This window comes from Melospiza georgiana, chromosome 18, assembly GCF_028018845.1.
Source record: "Melospiza georgiana isolate bMelGeo1 chromosome 18, bMelGeo1.pri, whole genome shotgun sequence".
NCBI classification, from domain to species: Eukaryota; Metazoa; Chordata; class Aves; order Passeriformes; family Passerellidae; genus Melospiza; species Melospiza georgiana.
The window spans coordinates 11,974,122-11,988,440 of record NC_080447.1 but is presented as its reverse complement, the minus strand read 5'-3'; the positions used below and the strand labels follow the sequence as shown (position 1 = coordinate 11,988,440).

General features: G+C 51.8%; 1 protein-coding gene across 2 annotated transcripts; it reads right to left on the bottom strand.

Moving 5' to 3' along the window:
- Positions 1 to 1,514: 1,514 nt before the first annotated feature.
- Positions 1,515 to 6,734, bottom strand: LOC131090992 (derlin-2-like). Of its 2 annotated transcripts, none has more exons than XM_058036753.1 (7): positions 6,617 to 6,734; positions 6,451 to 6,516; positions 5,753 to 5,826; positions 5,263 to 5,356; positions 3,444 to 3,639; positions 2,929 to 3,019; positions 1,515 to 2,390 (listed from the first exon to the last, which is right to left on the bottom strand). In XM_058036753.1, the coding sequence occupies exons 1-7, from the start codon at positions 6,707 to 6,709 to the stop codon at positions 2,276 to 2,278; spliced, it is 729 nt and encodes a 242-aa protein (XP_057892736.1). In that variant the 5' UTR covers positions 6,710 to 6,734; the 3' UTR covers positions 1,515 to 2,275. The 2 variants fall into 2 exon arrangements, with proteins under 2 accessions (XP_057892736.1, XP_057892737.1); XM_058036754.1 differs by having other exon boundaries at positions 6,451 to 6,513.
- Positions 6,735 to 14,319: the final 7,585 nt, after the last annotated feature.

Here is a 14,319-nt window from a genome sequence, read left to right as displayed (position 1 = left end):
TGAGATTTAAAGAAAAATCCAAGCTTGCTTACAAACTAATTAGAATCTATCTTGCTGTTGAGGGACCCCATCTCTTTGATAGAGTTCCTACCATTCACTGCCAGAACTGATGAGTCTTGCAAGCAAGGCAGATTTTGCTGGCAGCCTGAGAGTCATGTTCAGGCCTTTATGATAAAGCCACAGGTTTTATGATCCTTGCTGATCCACCCACCCTGCTAGCACAGTCAAAAAACACTTTCTGGTCTTAATTTATCATGTTTAGACTTGAGTAATAACAGAGACAGTTCTGATTCCTGGGTGGGAGGGAACTTTTTCCATATGTTAGTCTGCAGAAACCGAAAACTTGCAATTTAGTAATCATATGATTCAGTCTTATCCTAGGCTCCTGTGCCAGAGTGGTACCCCATGCATGACTTCATATTAGAGAGGTTGAAATGTTATTTGAGCAAGGAAGACAAACCCTGGCTGGGATTGCTGCTGCTCTTAGCCTCCCATGTAAAACATGTTTTGGCTCATGGACATAAAAACTCAGAGCCTTCTTGAGAACACTTGAGCCTTCCTTTGTTACATGACTGGGGACTTCTGCCAGCAGCCTCTTCAGGGAATTGGACTAAAATACGTGTGAAACTGCTGTAAATTAGCAGTTCAAATCTGTGCTGCAGTTTTTTAATTGCTGTGAAGTTTGTGATTACTAATCCCCAAGTTCACAATGAGGTGCAGGCACACAAGGACTGCAGCACCTCTCTGCTTCTCAAGGCCAGAGAGGTTGTACAGATTGTTCCTTGAAGCAGCAGGGACACAGCAGGACAGTCAAGGGACCAAGGCCAGCAAGATGGGAACTTCAGCCAGCTTTCTTTGTGTAGCACTAGGACTACAGGGGAACAGCCAGGAGCAGCTTTCTTGCTCTGCAATCACAATTCCTTGGGTTAGTCTGGTACCCCACCTAAAGGAACAGCCCAGCTGTTCATTTCAAAGCCCCATCTCAGGCAATTTAAACCAGAACCTCTGAAGACTTCAAAGACAAACTCCTCTAAGGACTGGAACCCCAGCTCTGTTATCATTACCCTTAATGCCCCTGTATCTTTAGAACAAATCACCACCTGTACAGGCCTCTCAGCCTCTTGGAGAGGGAAGGATAAGTGCAGCAAGAGCATGTTCAAATCAGGTCTGATTTTTGATAAAGTGTTTTACTGGAAGGCTACAGGGCAGGGGGAGTTGGTGTGCATGGGGGTTTGTGAGTGTGCTCAATCAGATGCTGGTTACTCCCATTTCATGGTTTGGTGCTGGTTTGCAGCTCTGAGCAGCATCACTGTTAGGAGTGAGCTGCTGTGAGATACCATGTGTGCAGACTCCTTTGAGGTTGGGTACAAGCACAGTGGGTACTGTGCTAGCAAGAGTGATCAGATCCATTTCATACAGGTGTCAGGGTAGGGATGAGCTTTTTTCATTTTCCCCTGAAACTCAGATGTTTAAGTTTCAGAACTAAAAAATTCAACAACAGTGGAATTATACTGCAGGTGCAGACAGTTTTTATTGCCAGTTCAAGTGCTGCTTCCAGCCACTGCCTGGATCAAGTGTCCAGCTCAGTCCCTTTGTCCTTTCCCAGGCACCCCTTTATCCAATTAGACATCCCCCACACTCCTCATGCTCTGCAGCCCTGCTGAGAGAAGAGGGAAAGGACATCTTCCAGCCTTGGCCACCAGAAAAGAAAATCCCAAACCTGGCAGTTATGAGCAAATTCCTGATGAATTGCTGCCTCTGCCCCTGGCAGAAATGGACACACAACTGAAAAATAAAGACTTTAATGTAAAGACTCTTTGGAAACAACCACCAGAAAAGGAGTGGGGGACATAAAGGAAAGAAAGAGGCTGAGCTGCATTCTACCATGGTGCAGAACCACTTCATTGAAAGCCCACAAAGAGGTCTCACAGCAGTGAAGGCCAGGTGCACCTTTGTACAGAGGGCAAGAGTGACCTGGCACACAGCAAGTCATTGAGAGCAGAAGGAAGAACTGGTTTAACACCCCATTTGATAGTTATTCCACACCAGGGAACTGAGGAGCCAGCACAGCTTCAGCCCTGGCCCTAGAACACCTCTGTAAGCATTCAGGAGTTCTTGTGTGCAAAGCTCCACTTTGTACAAGGGGAGGATGGGTTACCCACACAAACACACTACACATCGGAATGGCAACTCTGTTTTTCCAGAAGGATCTCTGGGCCACAGCCAAAGTCCAGCCAGCAGGGAGGAGTCTGGCCACATGAAGAAGTCCCCCATGCTACTGTGGATGCTGCTGCTCGTGCTGGTCCTGGTCTCTAGGCTGGTGTTCTGGGCGATCCTCAGGGAGAGGGTTGTAATTGGGATCCTCTTCAGGTGTGTCAAAAACCATCTTCCTGGCAAGGGACATGCCATCCAGCAGGCAGGTTAGGAGACTCAGCTGAGGCTGTCAAACCCCCAGCCCTCCTAGGAACACCCTGGCCCTCTGTGGGCCTTGGCTGTCAGCCACAGCCACCATCACCACCCATTCCTTTGCTCAGCTCAACACGCAGTGATGGCAGTGCCTCCTTCCTGATCACCAGGTCAGAGCTGATTGTCAGTGCACAAAGCAGAACAAATTCTGCTTTCTTAAACTATGAAAACACAGCAGGAAAAGTCCTGCCTGCATCCAGCATTTCCACAAGAGTAAGCAGACTAGTTCTACCAGCAAGCTGAAGGTAGCAGCTGCTGCTGCAGCATAGGCCCTGTACAGGTGTATATAATGTGCAAATAATGCAGCAATCCATGACCTGTGTGTTGCAGTGTGATGGTATTTAACTCCAATACCTGTGGAGCTGGCAGCAGGCAGTTGCCTCTTATGGTCACAGTTTGCTCTGGAAGTGATCAGGTTGGGAAAGCCCACAGTAAAGGCCAGAAAGAATCACCTTTACTTACAGAAAGCTCGGGGTTAACAGCAGCTTCTTTCCTCCAGGCTGATTGGGGAAAACATCTTCCAAGAAATAATAGATATGACCCACTGCAATGCCTGGGGAGAGATGCCACCAAGGTCAGGCAAAACAGCAACTCCTTTGCCAGCTGAACCAGAGCTGCTGGGCTAAGAATCCCCCAGCTGTGCCCAAACCCAGCTCTCTCCAGAGCCAGGGATGCTGCAGGCTGCTGTGATCAGCAGGCAGGGAGCCCATGAGCCTGAGGGCAGCATTGCACACCCAGGAGACCACACACAGCAGTGTCAGAGCTCACCATACCCAGCTTCTACCACCACAGACACACACAGCAAAAAGCAGGCCACAAGCAAAAGCCCAGCCCTCCAGAAACCCAGGCAGCTCAGTTAGGAAACCCAACATCTCAGCTCAGCTGGAACCAAGAGAAGGTGCCAGTAGCACCAATGAGGACTGACCACTGAGGCTGCAAGGTGTCCTTGTTGGCATCCCCCACCAGCTCTGACTCACCCAGCAGATCAATGATGATGGAGTTGCCCAGGAGCAGAGAGAACCCCATCAGGACCCAGGGCAGGAAGGGGGCTTGGAAGTTGAGAAGGCCAAAGAAGTTCATGCGGATGTAGGGGTTCCTGCGGCTCCACACGTACACCAGCATGATGGTGAAAGCCTGGCCCAGGAAAAACAGGCTGGCAAAGAGTCCAAACAGCTGGCAACTACCGAGTCAAGGAAAAACCTCCCCACCCTGTGCACACAGTGTGCTTTGGGGCAGGAAACCCAAACCAGAGACAGCTGATGCCAGCATTCCCAGACACTGCCCATGTCACCGAGCCTTTCCTGGCTGAGATTTACTCACCACCACTGCCCCACACACATCTCCCTCGATGCCACCCCAGAACAAGTTCACATGCAGGTTGCTCACTCCTTAAGCTTATGTCTACAACCACCAGAGACCACAGAGCTCTATAGTCCCCTTTGCAAAATGAACATCAAAATGACATTCAAAGAAGGGCTTTCACATCCCTACAGCACTTGGGACAGTGGCATATCTTAACAGCTAGCTCACATCCAGTATCTGCCTTCTACAGAAGAAGTTCAGCAGTGAGATTGTTCTTGGAATTCACATTCCTTTTCTTCAGAGCACAAAGAGACAGAGAAAGGCAAAAATTTTCTCTGCCCTTGTTGTAGTTGGACTCCAAATCCACATCTGGCCAAGGACGTGGCTGCTGCAGCCACCTGGATTCTCACAGAGCTTCATGCAGAGCTCTGTGGGGAGAGCAGTGCTCTGAGCCATCTGCATAAGAGAGCAGAAGATATTCAGAGAAGGTTTATGCTTGGGAGGGAAATAAATTTCACCATCAGATTACTGTGTTGTGAAAAGAACTTAAGAACTGTGTAATGGTACCTCCATTTACTGGCAGGCTGCAAGCTCTGGGCTCACACGTGCTGAGTATGTGGGACCCCACTCCTTGTCCTCGTGGCTCCACATTCCTGCCCCTGTCCTGAGGCAGCCTCACACAGCCCCAGCCATGCTGCACTCAGCAGAGCTCAGTCAGAGGCCCTGGCACAGCTGGACAGTCCTTGCAGCAGAACACGTGGCCTCCTTTCAGGCTGAGCTCTGCCACGTGTCCCTCAGGGATGAGGCAGCCCAGCCCCTGCCAGGGGCTCCAGCACAACCTCAGGCAGCTTCCTCTCCTCCAGGCACACTGGGTGAGGCTCTGGCAAGCCAAGGGTGGCAAAGATGGGGAGCACAGGCTGTGCCATAGAGCCAGAAGTGCCCCTGCAGCACCTGCTCAGCAGAGCTCTCCCAGCTCAAGGCCCTCTGCCCTGGGACACCAAGAACATTCATGAAGCAGCTGTGCTGCTCAGCAGGTATTTGTGAAAGCAATACTATTAATGCCCAAGATGTGTGTCTGCACACAGAACAGAGTATTTGCTACTTCAAAATTCATCTGATCAGAAAACTCTGCTTGTATGTACTGGTAAAGGTTGTGTGTGCCTGAGAACTGCTTGTGCTGCTGTAAAAATTGATAGCAATGATGTTATTTCGTCTAGCAGAGATCATTCTAATTTTTGTATTTGTAATTTTGTTATGATTATCAAGTGTGATTTTTCATACTGGGCCCCAGTGACATCCCACCAGTTGATTAAAACAAATTACACAATGTGTCCCAGACTGTCACCTACTCTATTGGGATGGACCTTACATTGGTAAAACAATTAATTAAGCACCAAGACCACAGCACACCTGACACAGAGGTAGCAGACAAGCCCTACACTATCCACAGCATGTCAGAGACACCAAGGAGCCTCATCCAGCCCAAAAGGATACTGTCATGAGAAACCCTCCAAAGAGGAACATGAAGACAAAGTCAGCCGTCCTTCCTCGGAAGGAGCCTTCTTCCAGCATGCGGCAGTACCTGTACCTGAGGGCAGGAGAGAAGGCAGGGTTGCAGTATAGGAAATTAAAACAGCTGGCCACCCTGTGCCCATGGCAGGACTGCCCAGGAACTGCTGCAAGCTCAGCCCAGAGCAGAACAGTGCAAACTGCACCCCACTGACAGAGAGAGGCACCTGCTGTGCTTCAGCCAGAGCTCACCCCAGGAATGGGCACTGCTCTCCAGCAGCACTGCCAGCTTCCCTTTGCCCTGCAGCAAGCACAGATGGAGGGGCAGGAGGGGCTTCAATTCAAAAGAGCCAAGGGAAGAACCCACAGTCCCAGAGTGCTGCCAAGGCAAGCCATGCTGGGGAGGAAGATGGATGGGGGGAGCTGCGTCTAAGCCAAAATGGGAGCAGAGAACTTCACTGAGACCAAAGGATACAGAAATATCATGTTGAAAAAGAAACTGAATCCCAGGGGCCCAAAAAAGAGGAAGTTGGTGATCAGCCTCCATATCTGAAAGAGAAGAGAGAGGAGAGAGAAAAGGAGGTGGACAGAGGTCTCTCCTCACCACACAGAGCAGCCCATCACACTGTCCATAGGGAATGAATGCTCAGACATGCACCTGTCCCTCAGAACTACCCCAGGACACCAGACAGCTGCTCCACCCTCCAGTGGGACCTCCTCACATCAGTGAGGTACACTGGTACATCAGTGTCTCACCTTTCCAGGCATGGAAAAGAAGATTTCTTTACTTTTCTAGAGAGGTCAAACAACCACAATTCAGCATCCAGAGCCAAATCAATCACTTTTCATGCCTCTCTACAATAAAGCCCTCTCCAACCAGCCCAACAGCACACGCTGTAACAGAGGGGGAAGAGATGGGGTTTGAGCCAAGGGAAAGCCAGGGTGGTGTGTGGCAGGGAAGGGCTGGAAGGAGCTGTCCCCACGCAGGTGCCCGTGACACGAGGGGACGCTGTGTGGCTGGCCCGGCCCGCAGCGCTCGGGGGAGGCTGGGCCAGTGGGACAGGAGCCCCCGGGGATGACACAGCAGTGCCCGGCCCCCTGCGAGCGGGACACCCGGGCCCCCGCGGGCACAGCCACAGCCACAGCGGGCCCACAGCCCGAGCGAGGCCTCACCTGGAATTTCCTGAAGATGAGGTCGGGGTTGAAGTACAGCTGGAAGGGGGTGATGAACTCCAGCTGCTGTGGGAGACAGGCAGAGCAGCTGCCATCACCCGCTGCCCTCGGCCAGCCCCGGCCCCCGCCCCGCGGCCCCCCGCCCCCCGGCGCGGCCCCCGCTCACCACGGCGGCGGTGGTGAGCACGCAGGCGGTGGTGTAGGCGCGGGTCACGGCCGGCATGCCCAGGTACTCCTGCGCGAAGCCCTGGTACGCCATGGCCGCGCCGCTCCGCCCGCCCGACGCGGCGCCTTTAACGCCCCCCCACCGCGCCGCCGCACGCCCCGCCCCCGCGGGGAGAGCCCGGCCAATCCCCGCGCGACAGGCGGCGCGCGTCAGCCAATGGGAGCGCGCCTCATGGCCCCGGCCCGCGGCCGCCGCCAACCCGGAGCGGCCCCGCCCCGCGGCAGCGGCAGCGCCGGGAGCAGGAGGGGCACGGGCGGGGCACGGGCGGGGCACGGGAGGGGCACAGGAGGGGCACGGGCGGGGTGCGGGCGGGGCACGGGCGGGGCACGGGCGGGGCACAGGAGGGGCACGGGCGGGGCGCGGGCGGGGCACGGGCGGGGCGCGGGCGGGGCACGGGCGGGGCACGGGCGGGGCACAGGAGGGGCACGGGCGGGGCACAGGAGGGGCACGGGCGGGGCACGGGCGGGGCACAGGAGGGGAACGGGCGGGGCGCGGGCGGGGCACGGGAGGGGCACAGGAGGGGCACGGGCGGGGCGCGGACGGCTGAGGGGCGGGGCACGGACGGCTGAGGGGCGGGGCACCCGGGTTTAGGCTGCACGCTGGGCGCGGGGTTGTGCGCCGGGTCCTGGGACAGTGACACTGACCTGCCCGGCTGGGGAAGGGTCCGCGCGGTTCCTGCCGCGGCGCGCTCAGTGGCGGCCTCGCAGTGTCCCCGAGAGCCGGGGGCTCTCAGCGCGGTGTTCCCCCACTGGGAGAAGGGCGGCGGTGCCGCTGCCTCAGCCCGGCTGTGTTGCCGCTTGCTTGGCTGATCAGAAGGGTCTTGTATTCACTAAGGCACGAAAAGCTTGGGGTTTTCAGTAATTCCTGCTGGAACCTCTCCTGCAGTAAGAGCATGCTCCTGATGGAGCAGTGAGGCACTTCCCCAAGCTATGCGAGATCGCACCGCGCTGTCAAGGCCGCTGGAAGAAACCAAGGGATGTGTGGATGTGTGGTGCCACTGCATGCTGAGGGGACCCGGGGAACGGCAGCAGCGCTGCACACAGCCCTCAGGAGAGAGCAGAGCCTGTGCTGGACTCTCAGGAGAGAGCAGAGCCTGTGCTGGGCCCTCCTCAGGAGGAGCAGAGCCTGTGCTGGGCCCTCAGGAGGAGCAGGGCCTGTGCTGGGCCCTCCTCAGGAGGCAGCAGAACCTGTGCTGGGCCCTCAGGAGGGAGCAGAACCTGTGCTGGGCCCTCCTCAGGAGGAGCAGAGCCTGGGCCCTCAGGAGGAGCAGAGCCTGTGCTGGGCCCTCCTCAGGAGGAGCAGAGCCTGTGCTGGGCCCTCAGGAGGAGCAGAGTCTGTTCTCAGCCCTCAGGAGGAGCAGGGCCTGGGCCCTCAGGAGGAGCAGGGCCTGGGCCCTCAGGAGGAGCAGAGCCTGTTCTCAGCCCTCAGGAGAAAGCAGATCCTGTCTCTGCCCGCTGTCCCACACAGACAGCGCTCCTGAGAGCCAGAGCTGATACACATCGCCAGGAACTCGGCATCCTTCACTCTCCCTCTGATTGTGCTTCCCAGACCTGTCTGCCCTGTGCAGCTCTCAGGTCTAATGTTACAGCAGCCCTGGATTCAGATGAGGAACGGGCCTGGTGTTGGGTTTGTGCTGCAGAGGGTTAAGCTGTCATCAGAGCCTTATTGAGCCCTGAGATTTCCCTTTAAACCTTCCATTAATGGGAAATGAAATTACCGAGGGGGAAGGGAGTCTTTGTGTCCTCCACCACCTCCTTCCTGAGTGCCCTTTGATGAAATACAAAACCCAGATGGAAGATGATGGGACATGAGGTTAAAGCAACATAATGGGGGAGAGAGGGGAGAAGACAAGAGACTGGGGGGGTCTGTCAGAACAGAGAATGGGCTCCTGAGTGCCCTGGAGTGCTGCAGTGCTGAGAGCACCTCTGATGGGGCTGGGGGAGAAGGAGGAGCTGCTGGGAATGGAGCTGAGTGAGGAACTTGCACCCCAAACTGCAGCAATGTCAATAATTTTGGCTGTGTGGGCACAGGTCTTGGTGGGAGCTGGGATGGATGTGAGAGCTCTGGCTGTTGAGAAGAGCTGAGCTTGCAGGGAAATTCACTGGGCCAGGAGCTGTGCAAAGGGTTGCCCTTATTCATGGGGCTGTTTCAGCCCAAATGCTGCACTGCTGCAGCTCAGCCCTCCAGCATGCCACAGAGCTCCCCATGCAGCAGAATGGGCAATTGAGTTGAAGAACTGAGAGTCAATAAATGGATAATAAATGAAATAAATGAATAAGTATCCTGTTCCTTTTGGTGGGGAATTAGAGGTTTCCTATCTGCTCTTGCTGCTTGTGCACACCAGACAGAAGCTGAATTCAAGCACCATGATTCCTGCCCCTTCCTTATTTGAACCAAGGCTGGGAGATGAATACTGGGAGCCTCTCTGCTGCAAGGAGCCCTCACTAGCTCCACAGAGATGGGAATCCAAATAATCAATCCCACTTACTCTCTGTGAAAGACTATGTGCAAATTAGACATTGCATAAAATCTAAATAAAAAGTAATAATCAGTTTCTCAATTTTTTTCTCCTCCCTTCTTTTCTAGCCAAAACTGGAGAACTCCACTTGTCCAGGCTTCTTCTTCAGGCCTGTTTTCTAAGGTTTATGGGGGAAGGGAAATGAAATGCATGGGGAAGCTCAGCAGCTCCCACTGGGAGAGGCCAAACAAATCTCAGTGTCACCCTGAGTTCCCAGGCTGCTTTCTGCCCATGACCTCAGTCCCTGGGGAGCTCAGCCAAGCTGACTTCATGCACTACAGTACACCCAGGGCAGCTTTAGTCTTTATTACAATCTGGGTCACATTTTATGGGTTTTTGGAGTTATGGCCTTCCACAAGTTCCCATCAGCACAGGCACATATTTGAGTTCACACACACCTCCCCCTTCCCAGTGATGCTGACTTGTGGCCTTTTATAAAATCATGAAATCGAACTAAAAACTGAAAAAAAACCCCCAAAGCCAAAGTCTTTGTCTCAGCTGCGAGAAGGAAGAGGGACTGGCAGAAAAACACTGCTCAGGAGATTTTTCACTGATTTCCTCCTGCCTTGTCCTGCCCTGCCTGGGGACTCCAAGCAGATGTAGCACAGTGATGTGCCATTGCTTCCTGCCATCTGCTGGGCTCCCCTTCCTTCTGGGATCAGCTCAATATTGCTGTCAATGTGCAGCATCAGCTTCAAAACCCAAGATAAAGTTTCCACACAAATATGTGTGATGCCCAGACTTCAGTCCATTCTGGACACGCTTTGAAACAGGATTTGTCTGCATGCTCTTGGAGCAGCCAGAGAACCTAAGGAAGGACTCCCAGCTGAAACCTTTGCACAAGTCCTTCAAAGGAAGAACTGAACATGATGGTATCTCCTTGCCAGACAATATTTACCCATTGTGCATCTGCAGGCCCAGTGACAGTAACCTGCAGCATAAATTCAACAGCTTCCCATCTCAGTTTCTGCAGAGTTAGAAAACAGAGAGAAATGCTATTAACTCTCCCCATGAGTTAAACAGCACATAAACCTCAAGAAGGCACATGAGCAAAGATAAATGGGCTGTTGCAGCGGTCATCTCTTTTGTTTGTAGTAAATTATTGTGTGTAATTCATGTTTCCTGTCCATAAATACCAGAGAAACTTGAAGACATGGAATCCATTCTAATTCAGTAAAGACAAAAACAACTCCTTTTGAGCCCATCTGGAACTTGTTTTTATCATAATTGTTTTGGGCTCAGTAACGAGTTCAAGATCTGACTGCCGTCTCTAATTGTTTCAAGGATAAACAGCTGCTTTGTTTAAAGGCAGCAGCTCCCATTTTGCCCAGCGCAGCAGCGCCGGGCTCGCAGGATGAAAGGAGCTGTGCCGTGTCAGCACAGGCCCTAACGAGCCCTGGCGCCCCTGGCAGGGCGCTCACCCCGCCCGCAGCTGATGGGGCAGGAAAACAGCCCCAGGCACGCACTTGTGAGTGTGCGGCCCTGCCCGTGCCCTCTGCTCTTCCACGGCATTGGCATTTTGTTTGTAACTTCATCTGATGGTGTTTTGTAATGTGTCCTGCTGTGACGAGTCATGGCCTGGTGACGCTCAGGCATCTCCTGCAGCTGGGCTGTGGGGTGCTCAGGGACAGCATTCACTCCCTGGCCACATAACCCCGAGCCCCTTGCCTGGGTAGTGCCCCATCCCCTGCTCACAGTCCCAGATCTTTCCTTCATGTGAATAGAGACACCCCCACACCCACTGTGAGAGACTCTCCCTACCAGGGTAAGAGACCATGGTGTGTTGTCACAGACATCTTTTATAAAACATCCTTTCCTTAAGATTTTTCCTCCTGAGAAGCTGGGAGGCCTCAGGAACAAAACGTAAACAATGATTATCTGCTGCTGTGGAATGCAACAGGTAGATCTGTGATTAGTCTTATGTGCTTGTTTGTAATTAATGGCCGATCACAGCACAGCTGGCTCGGAGAGAGAGTCCAAGACCCAAACCTTTGTTATCATTCTTTTCCTTTCTATTCTTAGCTAGCCTTCTAATGAAACTCTTTCTTCTATTCTTTTAGTATAGTTTTAATGTAATATATATCATAAATAATAAATCAGCCTTCTGAAACATGGAGTCAGATCCTCGTCTCTTCCCTCAACCTGAGACCCCTGTGAACACGGTCAGTGTCTCAGACCTGTTGTGTTCAAGGTCTCACCCATGATGCCCGCAGGACGTGAGACCCCTGGCAGCCTTGGTGTAGAGATCTCTACATGCCTGATGCCCTGGCACCAGGAACAAGTGGGACACACCAGCCAGGACCTTTCTGGGAGGTAATTCCAGCCCCCAAACTCAGTCCTTGGTGGCAGGGACAAGAGGGGCCAAGAGCTCCATGAACCCGCTGTGCATAGATAAGCTGTGTAATCAAAACTATTGAGGCACTTGAAATGTTTACTTTTCCATGTGTAATAGCCATATATATTTTTTTCCTCCTTCATTAAAGGATTTCTTGTTCCAAATCAGCTAACTCTGGAGTGTGATGGCTAAAGTCAGGAGAAAGTGAATCACAGAGAATTGGATGGATTTTTAAGTTTGTTTGTTTGTTTGTTAGAAAGAAACTAAAGATAGCACTTAGAGTTCAGCCCTCCAAGGACATGTGGCTTGCACAGGGTTTGCTGTAAATCACAGTTAATATTATTTTTATTTCCTATGGTTTTTAGTTCAAAAATACAGCTTTGTGTCTGGCATGAGAAAGATCTTGTTTAAATCCCCTTGAGCAGAGCCTCATCACATATCCAAATAAAGCACCTCTTCCAAAACAGCTTCTGATCATGAGTTGAAGACCTCAAACAAGAAAATGTCTGTCTCTTTTCACAGTTATTTTTCTCCAGTGTTTAATAATTCTTGTTAAATTCTTCTGCCTTGTGATCTGTCCCCTACACCACAGGTCACCTCCCACAGCTGTCAGTAGGGAATATCCTTCAGGGGCCTTTATTTTGTAATATCATTGCATAAGCACTGTGGCCAAATCAACAAATCAAAAAAATAATGCTTGTGTCTTATAAAAAGAGGTCTGTGCTCAGCTCACAATAGCAGCACAACTGAGTGTGCTGTCAGCTGCTGGAGACCCCTTCAAGGAGTCAGAAAAGGTATTTGTGCTTGGGTTTTCAGCAGAGGCAGGACTGTGTCCCAGTCTCAATGAGCCAGGGCACAGCTCTGATGAAAAGCTCTGTCTGAAGGGACAGTTAAATAAGAGAGCAGGATGAGTCTGGCACTGTGACACTGCTGCACACATTTTCCTCTCTTCTGATGGGAACATTCAGCAGCATTTGAGGCCTTTTGGTAGAGTCTGAATGCTCTTCTCTGACTCACAGGAATAGAGGTTTTGTTCAGGCAAGGACTTTGTTCCTTCTGGCCTTGAGGTTGCTCAATTTCAACTGCCTGCCTGTATCAGTGTCTGATAGAGATGGAAGGAAAATAAATAGTTCAGGCACAGCATGACCTACAGCTCACAATGGACTGGAGAAAAAAGGTATTTCCATTATTTCTAGTATTTTGTGTTTTCTCAGTTTTCCCAGAGAAGACCTAGTGCTTATCAGGTGGAGGAACAGGCAGACTGCTGATCCAACACACAGAACATACAGCTGTTCTGACATCCAAAAATCCCAGCTAGCAAAGAAAGCAGCACGTTCCCTTGGCTGCCTCAGCCCTCGTGTCCTCAAAGGACTCGGCTCCCATGGATCCCCACTGCTCTGGAAAGGGTCCCAGTGACTCTGTGTGGTAGCAGAAGCTCTGGCAGCACTGGGTCCCTGCCCTGAGAAACGTCTGTGATGAAGCTCATTTCCTGAAGTTCTTATACAGTGCCTTGAACTTACATAAATTGTGGGGCTTTTATAAAAAACATTAGTGAACTGCTGGAACTGAGAATAGTGGTGTCACGGCAGGGCACTCATTTCCTAAGAAAAATCCATTTCAACAACTAAATAAACACAAATATTGCTTTCACCATGAAATCAGCAAACCTTCTGCATGTTTCTTGAGACAGCTGCTTGTTTGCAGATCTTATTGCTTGTCTTTGTATTCTGAGTGAGTTCTGCAAGAGTCAGGACAAGCAAACAGAGGCATTTTGTATCTTACAGTGATGGTCCTTACAGGAAAGTGAGAAGGGATTGCAGAAATAGCCAGGCTAGAGCTTGGGAAAGTCAGCCACCAGCCAGGGAGCCACTCCAGATCTCTTCTGCAATTTACAGGGTAGCGTTTGTAGGGAGAATTCATCCTGTAGATCCAAGCCTCACAGATGGAAATGAGGCCCCTTTTCTCCCCTTGAAGTTGGTCCAGATGATTCTGGTGTAAAAACACGCGAAAACATTGGAACCCCTCAGTTCGTGACAGATCAAAGAGCACATGTGTTGATTGCCCTTCCTAATGGCAGGATTAGCACTTACTGCTGCAGCCAGATAACTGCAGGCAGACCCTGCCATCACATCCTCCACACAACTCCTCTCCCATGCACATGGCATCATATTTCACCCTGGTTATGACAGGTTTGAGTTCAGTGAGAGAGGATTTGAAGGAAGAGGGTGGTGGGTCCCCCAGTACTGCTGGAAAGCTGCCGGGTTTATGTGAAGGCTCCCAGGAGTTTGAGTAACTGCAGAGCAGTGGCTGTGCCCTGGTGACAGACCCTGACCCCAGAGATTCCTCATCTACGACTGTGACTCTGAAGCTCTGACAACAAGGATGGAACATTGGGAAAGCTGGGGGTTTTAAAGTGCAGCAAAAAGCCAGTTAGAAACACAAGCAGTGTGAACATCCCTCAGCACCAAAGCACAAGTCATACAGATGCTGTGCAGATGAGAAAAATCTATTCCCTCACTCCTCATCGAGGCAGCTGTTGCTAGAAAAGATAGAGGACAACTTCCTGGAGCTGCACATGGGTCTCATCACAGCAACATCCAGTTGATGCCCCCTGGAACAGGGAGGGACAGCCTGTGCCACCATCCCCAGCACCCACAGCCCACCCACAGCACTTCCCTCACCTCTGGCAGCTGGCACAAGCTCAGAGCAGACATCAGGAGGGAACGAGAGCTTTCCTTTTTGAATGAATTATTGTTCTTGATATAGGCTGCCTAAACTCTCCATCAGTGC

What these genes read in the sequence shown, in the direction of transcription:
- LOC131090992 (XM_058036753.1), bottom strand. Translation starts at nt 6,709, where the DNA reads ATGGCGTACCAGGGCTTCGCGCAGGAGTACCTGGGCATGCCGGCCGTG. An exon ending in TCATCTTCAGGAAATTCCAG is followed by an intron (nt 5,827 to 6,450) that starts GTGAGGCCTCGC and finishes CTTCTCTTTCAG; the next exon opens with ATATGGAGGCTGATCACCAA. An exon ending in CTGTTAACCCCGAGCTTTCT is followed by an intron (nt 2,391 to 2,928) that starts GTAAGTAAAGGT and finishes GTCCCTTGCCAG; the next exon opens with GAAGATGGTTTTTGACACAC.